General features: G+C 43.0%; 1 protein-coding gene across 1 annotated transcript; it reads left to right on the forward strand.

Moving 5' to 3' along the window:
* Nucleotides 1-13,988: 13,988 nt before the first annotated feature.
* Nucleotides 13,989-21,425, forward strand: LOC124691570 (anaphase-promoting complex subunit 7-like). The gene is made up of 18 exons (XM_047224855.1): nt 13,989-14,159; nt 14,464-14,532; nt 14,679-14,729; nt 14,877-15,014; nt 15,127-15,189; nt 15,392-15,507; nt 15,964-16,048; nt 16,684-16,743; nt 17,619-17,664; nt 18,401-18,474; nt 18,739-18,789; nt 18,863-19,063; nt 19,142-19,186; nt 19,429-19,522; nt 19,594-19,739; nt 19,851-20,080; nt 20,777-20,837; nt 20,950-21,425. Exons 1-18 carry the CDS (start codon nt 14,091-14,093, stop codon nt 21,031-21,033), a joined length of 1,683 nt encoding a protein of 560 aa, XP_047080811.1. The 5' UTR covers nt 13,989-14,090; the 3' UTR covers nt 21,034-21,425.
* The last annotated feature ends 354 nt before the right edge of the window (nt 21,426-21,779 follow it).

Genomic DNA, 21,779 nt, shown 5'->3' on the forward strand with positions numbered 1-21,779 from the left:
TCATGCTCAGTAGGGTGTGGGTGTTCGGAATATGCTAGCCTCGCGTCTCGGGGAACCCTAAACCAGCGGCGCGCTCACCATCTGGCCGCCGGCGTCAAGCCGCCGGCAAGGGTGACGTGGCCGTGGGGCCCTGCAGATGTCTTTGACCTGGTCCACTCCCACATGGCAGCCTACGTGTCCTGTGGCCCACTAGTCACCTGCTAGAGTTAGATCCGTACTCGGGTAGATTTAGTATTTTCTATTTATTTCAAATTACGTGAAAAATGTTGAAACTTTGCAAAATCATATAAAATTCATTTTAGCTCAGAAAAATATGAATAATATATCAAAATGTTCACAAAAATAAACTCTATTCAAGTAAAATAAAAAATAAAAATGTGTGTCAAAATCAAAATTCACTTATTTTTAACCTTATTAATTATGCCATTTCATTTATTTAAAACACAATTTGAATTCAATAATTAGTGAAGTTTCAAAATTAAGTTTTAACTATTCAAGTAACTAAACAAAATGTTAAGATTAATTTTCTTTATCATAGTTGCATTAACTTAATTATTAGTGGTAATTCATAAATCCTAATTTGAAAATTCTAATTTACTACTTTCTTAAATAATAATAAATCAAGAAAATATTAAAAGCCAATATTAATTTAGTAACTTAAATATTGTGAACTTAAATACTTTTAATTTGCAAGTTATTACTTTTAAAACCTAGTAATAATTGTTAAACCCTTATTTCTGAATTAAACCTAATTAGGAGTTACTCTAATTATTTATTCTTGTGAAAATTAATAAATGTCAGACCATTACTAATTCTGTTTCAAAGTAATTAGCAACCACACTTAATTGCCAAATGTAAGTTTTAAGAGTTGTACCATAATTTAGAAACCGTAGTTTTATTATAAGTTAGAATCTGGATCCCATTATTGTATGTGATCATTTGAAATTGCTTTAACCCTAAACCTTAGTTGCTTAGCACATGTGATCGTGTGAATTTCCTTTACATAGAGAACCATATTATGTGACCAACAAAAACAAGACATGATCCACTAGCATAAAACTAAGTCACATGAGAATCATTTCATGTTCCTATTCTTAATTAAAACCTACATGATGCACTAGTATCACCTAGATATAAACCCTAACTTGTTAATTGGATTAGTAAATTGATCACAACTCCTATATACCATACCATGAGGATCAACCTCAACCATTAAACCCTAGTAGAACTATAATGATGAACCCTAGTACCAATCTTGTGTAGTAATTCACAACCCATGCTCCTATTCCACTAAACCCTACTTAGGAAATGATAAGCCACTTAGCTTAGAAACCATTAGAGATTATTTAGTAAAGTAAATATGAAGCCATAGTAAACCTAATAGCAAACCTATGGAACCATCTTAATAACCATCCTTTGATATAATGTATATGGGAAACCATGGTAATAACCCTACCAATACTTGCTACATATGAACCCATTCCACTTAAAGAACCCAACTAGTTTGTATTAGAAAACTAAATGAAACCATTAGTAAACCCTAGAAGCCATAGCTCCTATTTAAAGTAGTCCTTATTCTTATTAACCTGTTCTTCAAAAGTTATTCTTTTGAAGTACAACTGTCAACCAAACCATAGAAACCCAAAGTTCTTATTTGAAATACTTATTAAATCTTAATCAACATGTTCTTCAAAAGTTATTCTTTTGAAGTATAATATAAGTAATCATCAACCATGTCCTGTAAAACTTAAAATTGACAACTATTCTTTACATTTTATTCCACTACTATCCTTTGTGTGTATGCTTGTTATGTTGCATCATATTACTTGCTTATGATCTTACTATCACCAACCTTAATAAGAACCTTGTTTGAGAACCATCCTAAAAGTGCAACACACCCTAAAGAAATATTTACAACTTATCAAACCTAAATCATCGAGGTTAGGTTACGCGTGGGACGATTGCATCTCATACTATGCATTATAGCATCTTTGCCAGCTTCTTTAAACATTGTCCTTACCGGACGATGATGGTATTTCAGAATTTGGAGTTATCACGTATCGAAGCTTTTGCCTGCATAATCTTGCAGTCAAGAAAGGCAAGTTCATCGCTTGCTCATGTCATTTGATTATTTTTATCAAACTATATGCAAAGTACTATACTTATCACTCATGATTTGAAAAGCAAAGTATTATTTTACAATTATGAATATGACTATGTGGTGGGCAATGGAACCATGGTATGTGTTGATATGGTGGAGGTTCCATTGCATGGGTTATATCACCCTAGGATTAATTACCAATGCCGTCCAGGGATTCTAGCGCCGTACAAACCGCGTTGACCATGAGATCTATAATGGCTCGCGGGAAGCCAGCCGTATCTTTTCCCTTCGCACGCCAACGGATCGGAGAGCCGGTGGGGTGCCGGAGGCACCGCCGCAATAGGTTGGGAAATCCTTTTAAATCCCCATCCATTAGTGATGATAAGCTCTACGATCTATGAGGGATTGTCCGGAGTACACCATGAGTAAAGCCGTATTATCGGGGAAGTCTACCGGAGGTGTACGGTTGGACAAAAGGGTGGGTTTGCGATCGCGGAGAAGGCGGTGTGGGCTTGGATCTTTATACCCGGCCTCACACCAAAGGAAGTGTGAACGGGGGCAAGTCCTCGCGGATGGCAAAAAGGGTGAGATCTCTTGTGGGAAAAGTAACGCACCTCTGCAGAGGGTATCAAGAATTGTGACTCGTCACTCCCTGTTCCGGGAAGGGAACTCGCGAACGCGGCAGAAAGGAACTCCACGAAGTTCCGTTCAACTCCGTGAAGACTGACGGGCATAGTTTTCAGAATAAAATAAACCTTTTGAAGAAATGATTATGAAAACTTGCATTGGCCTATGACTTTCTAGTCTATGGCTGTAGCTAGTGCATGATACACATATTTCCTAATATGAACTTGCTGAGTACGCTCGTACTCATTCTATCTCGTTTGAACCCCTTCTTAGATCAAGGCACCGAAGGAGAAACTACCGTGGAACTCGAAGACAAAGGAGTCAACTGCAACAAGATAAAGAATCCAATCAAAGAAGTCAATGGAGTCAACTTCTGCATCAACTAGAGTGGAAACTTAGACTAGTAATAGAAGGGAACCTTTCCCTAATCCTAGCACCTAAGTAGCTAGAATTCTATAGCAAGCCAAGTAGCTCTTAAACTTGAGTTAGCAATAAGATAGACTACGAGTCGTTCTTCTGGAGCTTTATTTGAAGTTTTACCTCACCTGTAAAGTAGGAGGCCGTGTGGATCTTATGTAAACAGTTCGTGTGTACTTCTATAGACATACCTTGGACTCGCATATGTTTCTGTTGTACCACTCTGAGAGATGTAATATGAGTGGAACGGTGTTTCACTTGTGTTATGTCAACGACTTGTGTACTACACCATGCAGTGGTACGCTGGGTCATCACAGTTCATGCCTGCATTGACACCTGAGACAGTGACAGAAAGTTCTAAGGTTGTGTTGTGCTGTTGCCACTAGGGATAAAACATTGGCGCTATGTCCGAGGATGTATTTATTGATTACATTACGCACCATACTTAATGCAATTGTCTGTTGCTTTGCAACTTAATACTGGAAGGGGTTCGGATGATAACCTCGAAGGTGGACTTTTTAGGCATAGATGCAGTTGGATGGCGGTCTATGTACTTTGTCGTAATGCCCAATTAAATCTCACTATACTTATCATGTCATGTATGTGCATTGTTATGCCCTCTCTATTTGTCAATTGCCCGACCGTAATTTGTTCACCCAACATGCTTTTACTTTATGGGAGAGACACCTCTAGTGAACTGTGGACCCCGGTCCATTCTTTAATACTGAAATACAAATCTGCTGCAATACTTGTTTTTACTATTTTCTCTGCAAACAATCATCTTCCACACAATACGGTTAATCCTTTGTTACAGCAAGCCGGTGAGATTGACAACCTCACTCGTTTCGTTGGGGCAAAGTACTTTGGTTGTGTTGTGCAGGTTCCACGTTGGCGCCGGAATCCCTGGTGTTGCGCCGCACTACATCCCGCCGCCATCAACCTTCAACGTGCTTCTTGGCTCCTCCTGGTTCGATAAACCTTGGTTTCTTTCCGAGGGAAAACTTGCTGCTGTGCGCATCATACCTTCCTCTTGGGGTTGCCCAACGAACGTGTGAAATACACGCCATCAAGAGGCAAGGGATTTATTCTTTGGAACATCAATAACTACTAATTCAATTGCTTGTTTTGGTACTGAAGAACTAAACCATATTGACCGAGCTTCCGCCATAGATCAAGGCTCAACCGCCTCTCCACCTTCTCATCCTCCTGGGTAGCAGGGCCGCTCGCTGCATCCTTTACCCTTGTCTCGCGTCGTGCGGCGTTCCTCAAGCTCGTGACTCTCGGCCACCGTTGCCGTTGATTTTGTCCATTCCTCGAGCTCTCCATGGCTTATGGAACCCGTTCGTGGTCGGGTCGAGCTTGTGGGTCTCTAATGCACCATTCTGTACTAGTGTTTGCAATTCCGGGTGTATAAATGTAGAAGTTATCGCAGATGAATATTGATTTTTGCAATGTGGATATCTAATGTGTACAGATATTTGTGTATCTTTGTGTGCATGTGCATGTAACAAAAAGGAGCCGGGAGGGGAATGTGTGCATGTATATGGAGGTGCTCAACCGCTCCCAATTGTCACCCCGTCCCTATCCAATTTTGAGCACCTTCAGCAAGATGAAAGGCATGGACGCACGACCACCATCCTCGTCGACTAGCTTAGTTTACATCATTTTGGGGTTTGCCACTAACACCATGGCAGCACATTGAGAAACCGACTAAATTATAAACACAAAGCTCATGGCAACATAGTTATCAGATTCACATAAACTATAAACACGAAGCTCCTGGCAACATAGTTATTGGCTTTACATGTCGCTAGAGGAAACATATTTTTGATAAAAGCAAATATAAGAAAATTCTTTGCAGCTAGTGAAAGCTTGGCTCGTGGTTACGTTCCTTGTGGTGGAACCAGTCCACCCAGGTTCAAGTTCTAGACTTGACATGTGTGTTTGCATTTAACTGGATTAATTCCAGGATTTAACCGGCGCTATACTTCTAGTGATACGTGACGTGTCCGTCAACAGCGAGGCGCGTCAGTGGTTGTTTTGTGAACCTCAAGATATATCGGTTCCGTCCGCCAATGTTGAAATTAAGAAAAATAAATATAAGCGAAATGCTTCAGCTAGTAGGACTGTAGAAGAAATAATGCTTCTTAGAAGGGAAAAAAGAAGTTGGCATATGAGGCGCATTGGACAGGGCTTTGGCCGAGAGTATACTCCCACGCCGCATGTACATGTCCATGAAAGACATTATCCACCCGGACAGGACACGATGACGTTTAGAAATTCGACACTACACGATGTTATGTGCATGTCCATCGGGCCTGCTCACAGAGCACACATATGCCAACCCTAGCCCTCCAAGGCTGGAGTCATAGGCGTGCACCACCACGCCCGGCTGATGGAACGGACGAGTGGCGCGTATATATGCCGGTATCTGCGACGGTCGATTAGCAGTACGGTATTATTTTCCTGGCAGCAGTGCAGCACGTTATTATTGCCCCCGACGGAATCTATTACGTACTCGGTTCAAGATTCGATTTGGGCCTTGGTCCTCGCGCAAGAAAAAATCTCAGGCCTGGTTGGGCCTCGCTAGTTCGGGTCCCCAGATCTCCACGCCCTTAGTATATTAGATAGGGAAGCTAAAAAAAAGGGAAATTGATGGCAAATACTATACACTAGCCGTTGCGGCGCGAAACGTCCGTGCCATGAACCTTGCCTAGGTGTGTGTGTGGTGCTGGGCCATCCCGTTAGCGAGGGTGCGAGTGGGGAGCGATGCCGACAATGCCTTCCTATCTTCCTCACCACCGCCAAACAACATAGGGACAGCGGTGGAGTTGATGTATAAGTGTTGGGTTCAAACCTTCACTAAATTGTTATTTCACTTGGCTCACTAGAGGAAGAACACTGCAAAACTAGTAGAGCTGAACCCAATGTTATTTTACTCCAGCTTCGCCCTTGCTTAGATCGTACCGACGAGGACAGAGCAAGGCGGAGCCGAGCTCAGGAACTTGGGGGTGGTGTAGGGTGTAATGACTTAGGGCTAGGGTTGGCTCACATGCGCCGGAGAAAAAGGTGACAGGGAGGGGTGTTAGAGGCATGGTCGGGGCGGCGGTAGACTGGCGAAGGTGACGACTTGATGAGGAGAGATGGTCGAGCCAGCGTTAGACTAGCGAAGGCGGCGACTTGAGGAGGGATGGTCGAGGGGCGAAGGCGACAACTTGAGGAGGGATGGTCGAGGCGGCGGATGGTCGGAGGAGGGTGGTTGTGTGGTCTTGGTCAACTTAAATCTTGGAATGTGTGTGTGACTTATTGATAACAAAAGGGGGAGTATGTCCTCTACTTATAGTAGGCCAGTGGTACAAACTATTACGTGTAGTGGTACAAAATTATTGACACTAGCAATGGATTGGCGTGTGTCTTACAATTTTGAAAACGCTCTTGAATTGGTAGAAATAGTGAGGTTTTTGTTGTTCAAACAATATGCTTCGACATAGTTGGTACCAAAATTCATAGTGCATGTATATGTGTGGTTTGTACAATTTATGTCAGAGATGGACTGTACAAGCTTTTAATATGAGTGTCTGTCATTGTCATTACAGTGTCAAATAATCCACAGTGAACGAAAATGTTCCCTCATGTAAATTCACATATGTGGTTGTAGGTAGAGTGAAAGCAGCAGAAATTTTATTTCCAAACACACAAAACTGCAGAAATTGGCTACAACGGTACACATTAATTACTTACACGTACAGACACTTAATACTTGGAAGTTCTATGAAACAGAGTATGATAAAGAACATAGTACCACGACAAAGTAATTTATTTTTCTGGTGGGTACTTAATAAAGTTGTTAGCATAGAACCACCACATTACAAGTTAAATGTTTATTTTGGTACCACTTTGTGTTTTGGTAGAAAAAACAACCACATTTTATGGACATTTTTGCAAAAAAACACTAAGCATAAATTGATCCCAAATTGACACAAAAATTGATAGGTGGGTCCCACTTATCACACAAAGATTGTTGACGTGGACTAGGTCCTGCCTGTCAGCCCAATTTAATAAGTCAAAATATTGAAGCAAAGAAAAAAATGGAAATCTACAAAAAAGTGGAATTGGGAGGTTCCCAGCCATAGCCCCCGGTGACCGCGCCCCTGCCCCGACCCTCCGGCGATACTCCGACGAGACCTCGTCGCCGCCGCCTTGCCCCTTGCTCGCCAGGAGGATCTCTCGCCGCCCCTTGCTCGATGGACCCGAACCCGGCATGCCGCGTGCTCGCGGTGCTCCGCGGAGAACGCGGCGACATTAGACACTGTTCCCACGTTGATTTCGGGACGCCCGACCGCGTCGGGATTCCGGATACTCCTGGTCAGAAGCAACATCATGTCATCCCATCCAGGAGCGGTCTCCGAAGAGTACGGGCTCGGGCAGGGCGGCTATGGCGGTCTGCAGGCGAGCTGGTCTCCAGCGTGGGGTAGGGTAGTAGGCACCGTCTGGGCGAGGGTGGCGGCCCCGTGGTCTCCGGCGAAGGTCTGTACCGCTCCGGCGAGATGCCGACACCCTAGCTGTGGATGCGTTGAACGCCGGGTCGAAGAACGGCGCCGCGCAGAAGAGTTACAAAAGGAGGGGAGTGGATTGACGAGCGGCACGACCTTCCTCGCCGGCGTGGGGCAGTGGCCTTTCTCGTTGGTGTGCCACGGCGGCCCACCTCGCTGGTGGCGGCGGAGTACGGCGGCAGAGGGTTGGACTGGTGGTGGTAGCCACGGTCGGGATGGGAGGATACTATCGGGGTGGGAGGATACAGTTGGCCACTGATTATTCCAGCCTCTTTCCATCGCTCGTTGGCGTTGTCTTCATCCTCGGAGGAGAGGATGACGACATCACTGGCTGTACCCTCAGGTTCTTCGTTGGTGGTGTCATCTTAGTCCGACCAGTCGAGCTCCTCCTCTCTGTGGGCCTAGCCTCCGTAATCTTATTCTCTGACTCAACTAAATCTTCGATCACCTCCTTTACTGCATCAAAGGTGCATTTTAGGAACCATAGAAATGGCTACTGATTCAGATAGGTAGAAATTTTATGAAATTCTATATGCAAGCATCGTTAGTATATATGTTCCCAATAAACTATATATCCACCTAATCAGATTTCATAGAGGCCAAGACTGACGAAAGTTAAACAATCCCACTTAATTAATTACTCATTTAGAGAAGGAATCTAATTAGCTGTAAAACACTAAATAGGAACGCCCTGCTGCCAATCCATTTATAATGCACTTCCCCAATACTATTATAGAAAGATTTAGTTTAGTTTAATAGTAGAGGCATTAGAAGAACATGGCATGGATGGAAATCTGAGTGACATTTTTGTTTCCGCACCTGACATTTTACATCCCAAATTTTAGCAACAGCTTCAAGTTTGTCTATTCCAGGGATAATGCCATCTGGGTGTAAAGCTGATGATGATGTGTATCCATTTTTGTCCAAAAGCCTTAAGTATCTTTGAACAAGATAACTTTCTATAAATTTGGTATCAAGAAGGTAATCATGGGAAAAAATAATAAGACCATTGCATGAAAATTAGGGTGAAACAAAATTTTGCTTATTTCCGTGACACTGATCTCCCGGAGGACACTTAGCACTGTCTAAAAAATAAACACAAAAAGAGTTGGTATATGGGGTATGTGAGCGAGCCCGTGCACCACGAAGTGGGTCTTGCGACCGATTCCGTGGAAACCCAAGATCAACGTTGGGCTATGTCCGGAGGAACATGTCCCCACAGCGCACATGTGCCCGATGGCCGTTGGGCCAACATCCTGGGCCAGACTCTCCCCGCCACCAAGGCAAGCTCCTCGGTGGACAGGTGTTTTCCCCTTCGACTTCGAGACTCGAAGAGGACTTTCGACCGTTCACTCCCGGCGAAGTGACACGATCCTTTCGACCGGGCAAGGGAGTGCCACGATCCATGTGCGAGCACAGCTCAAGCACCTACCGACCGCATTTCTGCAGGTCCAACTTTCCTGCCACGTGCTGCTAGCCCACAACCCCGGTATACCAAGACTGACGAAAGTTAAACAATCCCACTTAATTAATTACTCATTTAGAGAAGGAATCTAATTAGCTGTAAAACACTAAATAGGAACGCCCTGTAGCCAATCCATTTGTAATGCACTTCCCCAATATTATAGGAAGATTTAGTTTAGTTTAATAGTAGAGGCATTAGAAGAGCATGTCATGGATGAAAATCTGAGTGATATTTTTGTTTTCGCACATGACATTTTACATCCCAAATTTTAGCAACAGCTTCAAGCTTGTCTATTCCAAGGATAATGTCATATGGGTGGAAAGCTGATGATGATGTGTATCCATTTTTGTCCAAAAGCCTTAAGTATCTTTGAACAAGATAACTTTCTATAAATTTGGTATCAAGAAGGTTATCATGGAAAAGAATAATAAGACCATTGCATGAAAATTAAGGTGAAACAAAATTTTGCTTATTTCCATGGCCCTGATCTCCCGGAGGACACTTAGCACTGCCCAAAAAATAATAAACACAAAAAAGAGTTGGTATATGGGGTATGTGAGCGAGCCCGTGCACCACGAAGTGGGTCCTCCGACCGATTCCGTGGAAACCCAAGATCAACGTTGGGCTATGTCCGGAGGAACATGTCCCCACAGCGCACATAAGCCCGATGGCCGTTGGGCCAACATCCTGGGCCAGACTTTCCCCGCCACCAAGGCAAACTCCTCGGCGGACAGGTGTTCTCCCCTTCTTCTTTCGAAGAGGACTTTCGACCGGTCACTCCCAGTGAAGTGACACAGTCCCTTTCGACCGGGCACGGGAGTGCCACGATCCTCTGTGCGAGCGCAGCTCAGCACCAACGACCGCATTTCTGCAGGTCCCACTTTCCTGCCACGTGCTGCTAGCCCACAACCCCGGTATACCAACTCTAGCCCTCCCTAGCTGGAGTGACAAGCGCGCGCTGCCACGCTCGGCTGCTGCGCGGATGGGGAGCTGGGTATATATGCTGGTCGTGGGGATGCTCGGCTAGCGAGGTGGGACTATTTTTCGAGTTCACTTGTGCAGGGGAGAGCGTCCAGGCGAACTGGGCCGTGCTAGCGACGCATGGAATCCACTGACTCGTTGAACAGCACCGTGGCCCATGCTTCACTTCTCTGCAACCAGCCCAATCATCAGGTCAAAGCTACCAAAAGCGAAAGAGTGAAGATCCCCAAGAAAAAAACAAATCTAGGGACAGCTGACTCTCAACGGCTTGGTGTTTCTATCTTTTTCTTGCGGGGAGGAACTACATTTTCTTTTCAATTCTATCGCAGCATGCCGGCAAACTCTTGCACCGTTGCAGGTGCAAATATTTTCCTTTTTTTTTTTGGGTACCACTGATTGATTTTAGTCTAAGGACAAGCCTGCATCGTAGGGCACAATTAAGGTTGCAAGCTAGTATAGTTACTCTATCAAACAAGCCCGCGAAAGCAATTTTTTTTTTTGTATAGACTAAATTTGCTATAGAAAAATACAACTAAGAACAATGATTACCAAACGGAGCGGATCGCATGCCGATCTATTTGTCTAGTCACAGTGCACTTTCTTTAGAAAAGTAATTATTTTCATATGCGAGGAACAATTTTAGATCAGCAATACAGATCAATCTACCTAGGAAAAATACAAGAAAAAGTGATTTGCACGCTAGCAAGCAATATGCGTAATCTTTAGCTATTTCCAGCGGAATACAACGCAAAACATCACCCTCTTAGACCAATTCTAGCGGATACCCAAAAAACGTCTATATTGAAAAAGTTGCTAATACATGGCAATAAAAAACGCAGTACAATAGATATAATAAAGACACCATGTGTTGGATTTTCCCCGTTATGTTGGAAAAGACACACCCATGCTCCTTTTTCTATAAAACAATATGAAAATGTCACTTTAAAACTTCAAAATTTGGGAAAAATCCTAGGCGTAAATTATGATGAAATCTACTAGTGTCAAAATAACCAACCCTAAGAACATGAAAATATGTCCGGCTTCGCATCCAAATCAATGGCCAAATCACAACATGGTGTCGCAACAATAATCATAAGAAGTCGGTTGATGTAACCGGAAAAGACTTAAGGCCTCTGTTCCGGCCATGCCTATCTCCGCGACAAAATGGTAATCAGATATGGCTTGAACTAGTTAGTTGTCAACCCCATGTGCTTACTTGTGTTATCTTTTTCAATTTTAATTTGAGCAAGTATGTTTCTGGTTTGGTCAGGTACATGATTTTGATCAAGAAACACAGTTGCACTAAAAGAGGAGATGGATGAAGAGGAGGTGGGAGACACACCTGTGCTGAGATGGGAGGAGATCCAAAGGCCTTCCCAGCAGCATCGTTCTCCAGGTCCACGTAGGTCCCTCCCTCGTTGCCATCCATGTTTCTTTCGATCTCTCTTGGTCTTGCCCTCTATTCTTTCCAGATCTCTTTTTCTGATCGCGTTTTCCCGGCGGCCTGGGGCGTCGCCACTGTATTTTCCAGATTCTTTACGTGAGGAGGAAGAAGGAGAAGAAAGGTGACGTGGAGACGTAGTTGTTAGAATTGGTCTACAAGGGCCTAGTTCCTGGCCGTACTTGTAAGGCCCATGAAGCTACAGCCGGACTGAAAAAACCAGAAAAACCCGGGACTGATGGTTTTGGGCTGGACTGAATGGGGAACGAAAATGGACTGAAAGGGACTGAACGTGGGAAATCTGACTGAACGTGGAATGAATTGGGCTGGGGGAAATCTGACTTGAACCCAATTGCATTTTCAGCTAGATGATAGTTAGACACTCCCAACATTTTTGCCAGTTCAGTTCGGCTAGAGATGCCTTAGGAAAGCGAAAGGGAATCTTTTCCTAACTTTTGCTCCTCTAAAATTGTTTGGTACTTCGGTTAGAGATGCTCTCGTCGTTGCAGCATTGTTATTGACTCCACATGTCGCAGCAGAAAACCTTTATTTATTGTTGAAAAAGATAAAAGGAAAATGCTTCACATCTAGTAGAACTACGGTGAAAAAAGGAGCTGGCAAATGTGCTGAGCACAGAGGTGGGGTTACGGCCGTGAGTGTATACCCACAGCGCATGCACGCCCATGGAAGGGCATACATGCCGATACGATACGATGAATGATTTTCGACACTACACGATACATGTTGCGTGCATGTCCATCGCTCCGCTCACGGAAGCGCACAATTGCCAACCCTAGCCCTCCAAAGCTGGAGTCATAGGCGTGCACCACCACGCCCGGCCGATGGATCAGACGAGCGGTACGTATTTATCCCGGTACCCGCGGTGGTCAATTAGCAGTACGGTACTATTTTCTTGGCACCAGTACGGTACAATATGGTTCCCGTCCTCCGCTCGACGGAATATGTTACCCGGTTCAAGATTCGAATTGGGCCTAGTCGCTTGCGCAAAGTAAAATATTAGCCTGATTCGGCCTCACCAGTTCTTTAGAAGCCGGACGTCATGTCTGGTTTGGAAATTCCCTAGATCCTATTCTTGTACCTCTGAATATTATTCAACAATAAAGAAGGGTCGTAAGCTCAAAAAAAAAAAAAAACACCTCCATGACCTTTCTACCCCCAAAAATAAATCTCCATGCCATCAATAATAAACGATCAAAAAGGAATATGCATTTGCACTTCCTCCACTTTTTTTTTATTACAATGGGCGTTGTTTGGGGTTTGTGAACGATGCGGATTTAAGTTAGGGTTTCATCAAAATCCATTTTGCATGTGTAACCTGCAGATTTTAGTCCGCTGATGCTAGGTTTAAGTGCTACATTTAGGTTTAGGTTTGGGTATAGGATTTTAGCCTGATAGTGGATTTAGGATTTGGTTTGAGAGGCTTTGAAGGGCCAACATTGATGGTGAGTTTTAGATTTGGTCATTAAGATTCCGGTCAATAAGTGAAAACTCAATTCGGCTCTCGGGTATATATGCCCTCTCTACAAATAAAACATATCTTGAAATGTCGAAAAATTTTGATAATTTTTTTTACATGTACATCTACACAATATATGTGCGTTCGCCAAGTTTCACGAAAAACCGATAATTTGTAGGGTTCACGAAAAAAGGAGAGAATTTAAGCAAAAGAGTTGGTAAGTTAAAAAATAGTTTGTCGTTTTTTTTAAGTGTACTAATTTAAGCATCTAAAATTATTTTTTGTGAGCCTACATGAACATAGAAATGCTCAAAATAGAAGAAACAAAAGAGTTGGCATATGGGGGGTCAAAGAGCGAGAGTCAAGCGCAACCGGTTTCGCAACGACACACCAATTTTTTCAAACGAGAGGCTATTGCGCGTGTACAACTGGGGTTACGGCCGCGGGAGAGTACCCCACAATGCACAACAACGTCCATTCAGACAATTGTTTACCCGACAGGCGTGATTTTCCTACTCCCTCCGATTCATATTAATTGACTCCAATATAGATGTATCTAGAACTAAAATGTGTCTAGATACATCCATATTAGAGTCAATTACTATGAACCGGAGGGAGTACAAGTTTTGCTTGTTGTGTGCCCATACGAACCCCCGACCGCATCCCCAAGATGCCAACTCTGGCCCTCCGAAGCTGGAGTCATAGGCGTGAACCACCACGCCCGGCCGATGCATCGGACGATCGGTAGACATATAAGCCCGTGTCAACGATAGTCGGTTAGCGGTGTGGTACTAATCGACCGAAGCGATTATACCAGGATTAAATTAAATTTCTATAAGCTGGCCTAATGTGGGCCGCATCGGCCCTCGTAGAGCCCATCCCAAAACTCCCTTATTCTCTCTCTGTCGCCGTCACTCCGGTGAGCAGAGAGGGAAAGCAGTGGCCACTTCCGTCCCTCGGGGCAAAATCCCAATTCAAAATTCCCTCGACAGGACAAACCCTCGCGGAGAGGGATCGGGCCGCCGGAGATGGAGGCGGCGCGGGACTCGATGGCGGCCCTCCTCGACGCCGGCCTCTTCGACTCCGCCCAGACCCTCGTGCGTAACCCCTGCACCTTCCCCTCCCCACTCCAAATCGCTAGGGTTTTGCCCACGGATCAGTAGCGGCTCCGTTTCCCGTGGCGCGTCCGCGCGGACTGCTCGTCGGTGACTGGGTGGTTGAGCGACGGAGCGGGCTGCCTCGCTGGGTTAGGATTTGAAGGAAAATCTCGCGTTCCCAGAAGGGGGGCCTTAGCTGAGCAGCAAAAGCAGAAATGGGGGGGGCCTTAACTATTGCTCGCTAGATGTTCCTTCTGTACAGAGGTTTTCTGGGTGGGTAATACTACTACTGCGTGTCTTGCAGGGCTGCTTTCTCGTTTCTTCAGGCGGCGCAAGCAATGAGGCCAGCCTATCCACGAAGGCGGAAAGCTTGGTAAGTGCCTTGTGTAGCTCGGTAGTGGGAAGTTGATGCTAGTTCGGTCCCGCTCCTGCAAAACGCGGGCACGGCCGAAAGCCCATTTCCCGCTTGCCTAAATGGCGCACATCTTGTGGCTGAAATGTTGCCCTGCTGTGCTGCAGGTCCTGCACGGTGATGCGTTGTACGGGGAGAAGGAATTTCGGAGGGCGCTGGTAATATTTCAGAGAAACCACTGTCGATTAGAAATTTGTTAGCATGCATTTGTGAAGTTTAGACTGAGCATATGCAATGGCAATGGCAATGAAGTGCTTCCTGTTGAAAATCTTAGTTTCTTATTCCCCCTTTTTCGATCATTACAGGGTGCCTACAAGCAAGCTATGCAGTGTAGCAAAAGTATCCCTAAACAAGCAACAAGTTCCACCAGAATCTCAGTTTCCACTACAGGCCGCTCACCTTCTCCAAATTCTTCAAACGCAACGCCCTTCAATGAAAATGAGGTGTGAGCAGCTCAACAGGCCATTCTGATGTTTCTTGCTTTGCTATTTTATTATTATATAAACCTTTACCTCCACCAAATAACTCAACCCAATTTCTGCTCTACTGTCGTAGGTGAAGTCTAAAATAGCTCTTTGTCATTCTGCTCTACATGAGTATCGTGAAGCACTACAAGAGGTTTCTGTTTTTCTTTCTCGCAGCTATTACTTCTTAAATTTAGCAAACCTTTTTTTTACCCCCTTAAATGTTGGTCGATATCCGGAAACATGGATCCTTTAAAATACTATATGTAGGACAGTATGAATGCAGATGTGTTTGCTTCTTCTGGCAGTGACAAAGACAAATGATGTATGGTTTGTTCTGCTTTTTTTTTCTGCAGATGGAAGGGATTCCTTCTAAAGTGAGAAGTCTAAAAATGAATCTGATGTTAGGCAAGCTGTACAGGATATCCAGAAATAACCGTGCTTCGGCCATATGTTACAAAGAGTGTTTGAGGTACAACATACCAAAGGATTTTCTTGTATGATCATGGATTCTACAACTAGATAGTCTTTATAATATAAGCAGTTTTAGAGTTTCAGTGGGTCATTTATTTTTTAGCTTTGACCATCATTATGCAACAATTATCAACATGGACAATAGCGAATTGATGTCACTAGATTTGTCATGAAATATATTTATCTTTGTTTTAGAAACATATTATTTAAATATTTGTGGTCAACGTGTTACTTTAAAGTGTCATTGTCCTATGCTAGTTTTATTATTAATCAGGCAGACAAGTTCATAGTCATAAATTGATATTGATTTTTTCTGTTCTATCCTAACAATTATTTTTCTACACTTCAATATGGCAACCACCTAGTTTTTCTCCTCTATGAATATCTTGTCATATTTTTACTCCTTGGTGATGTATTTTGACAAGTTACTTTCTACATCTTTATGTTCTGCTAGGCAATGCCCTTATGTATTTGAGGCTATTGCAGCTTTGGCTGAAATGGGGCTTTCTTCGAAGGAGTTTTCTTTATTATTTCTTCAAGTAAGTGTCTGCTTTAGTTTATAATCTGGAAAGGAAGCATGGTTTCTCAAAATGAATATAGTCTAATTTTAGTGAGAACAGATTAATGTCAATTATGCTAACTTTCCTGGTTGCGGATCATGTTTGCAATCCGATACTAGCGATTCTTTGCATGTTACTGTAGTTGGCTACAAAAATTGACAGGTGATTGTTTGCTTTACTATACAGCAAAGAGCTATTTCTCCACATTTTATACAAGAAAGGTGTTCAAATGTTTATATGGAGGGTGCACACTGCAACAAATGCCCATTTGTAGTCTGTTAGTTCAACTAGTTGTATCCTGTTTATGGATTGCTGAAGGATATTTCTGAGCTGCATACGCTATTTACCTTTACAATTAAACATAGTTACATACTTACATGGCCATCATCCCACCAAAACTTATCCACTTTTTTTTGCATTTCTTCTCTGTATATAAGCTCCAAGTTGTCGATGGATATAAATGTATGAGAAGTGAGCCCTGCATATGTGAACTATGCAGGAAAATGAGCATGCAATTTCTTAGTGTACCCTTAAGTTGTACTCATATTTTCATTCATTAGCTGCTGAAACTTATGTAGCGGAAAACTTGAAATGATTATTGTGTGTCTCTGTAGGCACCAAATAGAGGAGGCAAGCCACCAGGTGATTTTGTAGATGCACAACGTTGGTGGAATGTAAGTGAACTGTGCTGCAATCCTGTTAGTCTGTTACGGATAGGCAGGATGTTACATGTTGGAAGGCTGATGTTTTTGGAGGGGATATCATAACATGTTTGAAACATAACCATTTTAGGCATGGCACCAATTGTAAAGATGGTATATATTGGAATTAATATATTTTGACAGCTGTTAAGGTTGCACTGTATGTGGCGTTTTATATTGTATACCCTAAGTAACTACATAGGTACTTGCTTTCTTATGATAGATTTCCTTAGTACATTGATGATTGAAAGTTGAAGCAGCATGGTATAAATGCTATAGGACTTACTAAATTGAAACACTACTTTGGCCTTCTTTTGATTCTGAACATATGCCACCATTGGCACAACAAAAGGAAACATGCGCTTGTGCTGTTTTCTGTACCACCATTAATGCAAACTGATCTATTATTACTGAATGAAAAAAAGCATACACCATGATCTGGTTCCTGGAGATCAAGGTCAAACAGTACTTTAAAAAAATGATTGGCCATAAGCGGAAGAAACCCTCAGCGCTGTTTTTGATAAGAGGAAATGGGTGTGTATGACCCATTGCGAGTGCGGAGGCTCGAACACGGGTGGGCGAGAACGTTTCAGCATGTGCTAGCCATCCAGGCACGCCCTGGCTCACAAGGGCAAGCAGTACTTTTAAATTGGATATTTAAAAGTTTACCAAAGGTTCCATATTATTTTTTCCGAAGTTACAGTCCATTTCTTATTGCAGTCCTGAGCGACATGATATGTTATTGGTTCATTACAAACTTTATTTCTCTTTCAGGCAAATATTTGATCATACATCTTGTTCTTGTCATTGATTTGCTCAACAAAGTTTACTTATTGTCTTCTTAACAGAGGTATGTAGAGGCGCAGTGTTGCATTGCTTCACATGATTATAAAGGTATTGCAATGTTTTCTTTTTAGAATTTCATTTGAGGATTCTCGCATAAGATGTGCTTCGTATTTTTTTTTTTGAAATGATCAAGGAATCACAGGGTTACAAAGGATATTAGCCAGTAGTAGTTAAATCTTAAATGGTCCCATGTAAATAATATAGCACCATGTAGTCATTGTTTAAAACACCGGACCAGACTGGTAAAAACCAGAAAAAAACAGCGTGCTGTCTGGTTTGTAAGAGGCAAAGATCGCAGGAGCAAAAAACTGGAAAAATGTGACACAAACAAGGTGCGCTGTGCAGGAATCGAACCTCCGACTGACACGCTGGGTCAGCTACTTTCTGTCAAGGCCTAATACCACTTGGGCTATGTTATTTTTGCGATATACTACTACTGAAGTACATTCTATATATAGGAGTATGATTTGAGGTCAACTTTTCTTGAAATTAGCTTAGATATTAATTAGATATGGCGGTTTTTTGTGGCTCTCGAACCGGCTGAGCCGGACGGGCGAACCAGTCGTTTGACCAGTTCACTCACCAGTCCGTTTTTTTTAAGACGATGTGGATGCAGTTCTATACCGTGTCTTAATTTGGTACTAGACTGTCTGCTTAGCATAGCTTGGTCAACGCTTCAAAGCTTCAGCTTCCGTAATTTAGATATAATTTTGCAACATTTAGCCGTGATACTGGAATGCTCTTTATCATGATAAATAAGCTTACTATTGTTTACTTTTTATAGGTGGCCTTGATATATACGTGGAACTATTGCAACGATTCCCCAATAATGTGCACATCTTGCTGGAAATTGCAAAGGTCTACCTCTTTTCTTCAAGTTTCCTATTGTTGTGGTCCCGCATATATTGTTGTATATTAAATAGAAGCATCAAGGTCGTATCTCTTATAGCATGTCCGTTTGTTCATTTATTTCTTGATTTTTGTAAGTTTGATGCTTCTGTTTACTTCTGTATCCAAAGAACCTGTGAAGTACATAGTTCATCATCACACTTTTTGTTTGTTTGTGAATTTGATTACCTTTCTGCAATTGGCGATCCTGATTTCTGCACTTCTTATATCCAGGTTGAAACCATCATAGGCAAGAATGATGAAGCAATCATGAATTTTGAGAAGGTAAATGGACAAGTATAGGCTTGGAATTTCTTCTAACGAAATATATGTATCTGAAATAGTACATGCTTTGCAGGCTCGGTTAATTGATCCAAACATTATGACATATATGGATGAGTATGCAATTCTCCTAAAATTTAAATCGGACTACACTAGGCTAAACAAGTTGGTACATGATATGCTGCATATTGATCCTGCAAGACCAGAAACATGTGTTGCTCTGGCAGCATTTTGGGAAAGAAAAGATGAAAGAAAAGCTTTGACATATGCTGAAAAGGTAATTCCCTTTTATAGATATGGTTTATGGAAGCTGCCCTTCCATTTAATGTTTGTTACACTGTTTTACATTTTACAGAGCCTCCGAGTTGATGATAGGCATATAACTGGCTATATTATGAAGGTAATACCACAAAGCATTGTCCATACAACATAGTTTATTTTTGTACCGCTGTCCTCTTGCATTGCAATATTATGGAAATGTTTTTCAGCGGAGTACATAAGCATATTCGGGTGGTTTACACCAAACCTGTTGTGACTCTTGACGTATTTCCTTAAAAAATTTGTGTATAGCTTTAGGATCCTATGTTTGTTTTTCTTCTTTATCCATATGTCAGGCTTAATGTTTGCTTACTGTTCTTTAAGGGCAATTTGCATCTTTCATCGAATCGGCCAGATCTGGCAGTAACAGACTTCAGGGCAGCTCAGGAGCTAAGGGCTGATCTTCGCTCTTATCAAGGTTGTTACAAATAGATACTTCTGGTTGCTTATTCAAATCCTGCAGGCAGCCTAATATAGGTATATTCTCAGGTTTGGTGCGTGCTTATCTAGCACTTTCTAAATGTAAAGATGCGTTATTCACTGCACGTGAAGCAATGAAAGTTATGCATCAGTCTGCGAAAGCCCTTAAGTTAGTTGGCGATGTGCATGCTATAAGTTCCAGTGGAAGAGAGAAGGTAAACTACCAAAAGCCTTTGTTTCTCTTATGATCTTATTTTGTATACCTTCCCCTGTAATTGCGCCCTTTAGCAAGCTATTAATTTTGTTGCGCATATACGTATTTCCAGGCAAGAAAGTTCTACGAATCTGCCATTCGTCTCGAACCTGGATTTCTTGGAGCAGCATTGGCACTGGCTGATTTGCATATTGCTGAAGGGCGGAATAAGGAAGCAGTTTTGTTGCTTGAAAGATATCTAAGGCAATGGGCAGATGATTCTCTACATATCAAGTTGGCTCAAGTATTTGCGGCGACAAATCTGCTCTCTGATGCACTCTCCCACTATCAAGCTGCACTAAGGTACACTTTCCCTTGGAGTTGAAACTGTGTAACAGCTATGGTAAATTGTAGGAAGGCTTCATATTGAAATCATGTACTTGCCCTGCATCTCAATCATATCTGTATACAGTCCTGGGCATTTCTCTTGCCAGAGCCATTGTCTTTACGTGTCACCTATGGGCCGCTATCTCCAAAAGGGTCTATTGGGACTGTAGGACACCAGACTTGCTTGATTGAATGTGAGTAACTGACCGATTAGTATGTGCAAAATGTGTTTAGGATTTTTTGGTTATTCCTTTTGTCCTTTTAGAAGATTTTATCGTAGTTTTAAATTTAGTAATGCATCTTAATTAAATAGTGTTAATTGAGCCCAGTGAATTCTGTCGTATAGATATTTTATGTAGATGTTTTGCCATGTCTAACAACTCCATTAGTTTCCATCCCTTTTAGCCATGGAAGGCAGACCCAGCAAGCCGGCTACTCAAAAGCTACCCGAGCTGTAAATGGAACTGCATCTTTACAAATGCGTGTGCTTTAGTTATCAATTTGAGTTCCCATTAGTGCATCTTGACCCAGGCAGAGATATGAACGTCCTTGGTAGTAGGCTGCCGTGTAGTTCATTCAGTTCGAGAAGCTTTGCTAAAGAAATCTCTTCTTGGCATGCCTGCTATTTTATCCTTGTTCCAAGTTCAAAGAAAAAAGAACTCTCTTTTGCAGGATAAACCCGTACAATGAAGCCGCTAAGAAAGGATTGGAGCGCTTGGAGAAGCAAATGAAGGTATGTGCATGTCACAACGGAAGCTCCCCCTAACATTGCTGAACTTCTGTCATGTTCTGGGTTCCCTCTAGACTGGCTCCGCTGATTGCTCTGGTTCCCCTTTGCTTTGCAGGGAATAGACCCGGATGCACCCGAAGACGAGGACGAGAACGAAGCCGACGACGATGGTGACCAGGATGATGCCGAGCTGCTTTAGGGACCATGGGTTCAAAACAACGTCACATATCTGAACACCGAATGTGCAGTGAATGCCGAAGCTGAAATGTGACAACCCTGATGGAAGGCAGCACGCTGGGCTTTATGGGGTGCGGATGGAGGTTTGAAGGGTGGATTGCGCGGCGCACTGCCGTGTGCCGATGTAGTGCGTGGGTCTCAGAATGGTTGTGCAATGTACTCTATGAAAACTGGCTAGGATAGGGGGTGATCTGGTATACTCTATGAAAACTGGCTAGGATAGGAGGTGACCTGGTGTTGTTCTGCAAACCCGGTTCGTCATGGAACGGAACATTGTGAGCTCCGTGAGTTCTTGCTAACAACTTAACACCTTGTGCTTATGATTTGAATGATCGATGGGAATTGCTTCTGGTCCAAGAGGAGTTACCGGTAAGTCTCTTTGACTACCCCCTCCCCTGTGATTGTTTGGAACTAATAAAAATTGAACGATTTCGAAAGTCTTAGTTCCCATGATTAAGACAGGTTCATCTCCGATTCAAACACGTACAGACCTTGTGAGGCGGTATCTGCCTCCATATATATATGAGCCGACTGAACAACCTCAGCACTAGGCACCGTCTCCACCGGATCGATCCGCGGGACAAGTTATACGTGCCAATGGGGAGAAGCAAGGGCGCCACCGCCGTCGTTAGGAAAAGAGACGACGCTCCCAAGATTAACGGCGAGGCTCCCAGGCCATGCCCCAGCCTGATCCCTGACCTGCTGTCG

The sequence above is a fragment of the Lolium rigidum genome, chromosome 2 (assembly GCF_022539505.1).
Source record: "Lolium rigidum isolate FL_2022 chromosome 2, APGP_CSIRO_Lrig_0.1, whole genome shotgun sequence".
Classification (NCBI taxonomy): domain Eukaryota; kingdom Viridiplantae; phylum Streptophyta; class Magnoliopsida; order Poales; family Poaceae; genus Lolium; species Lolium rigidum.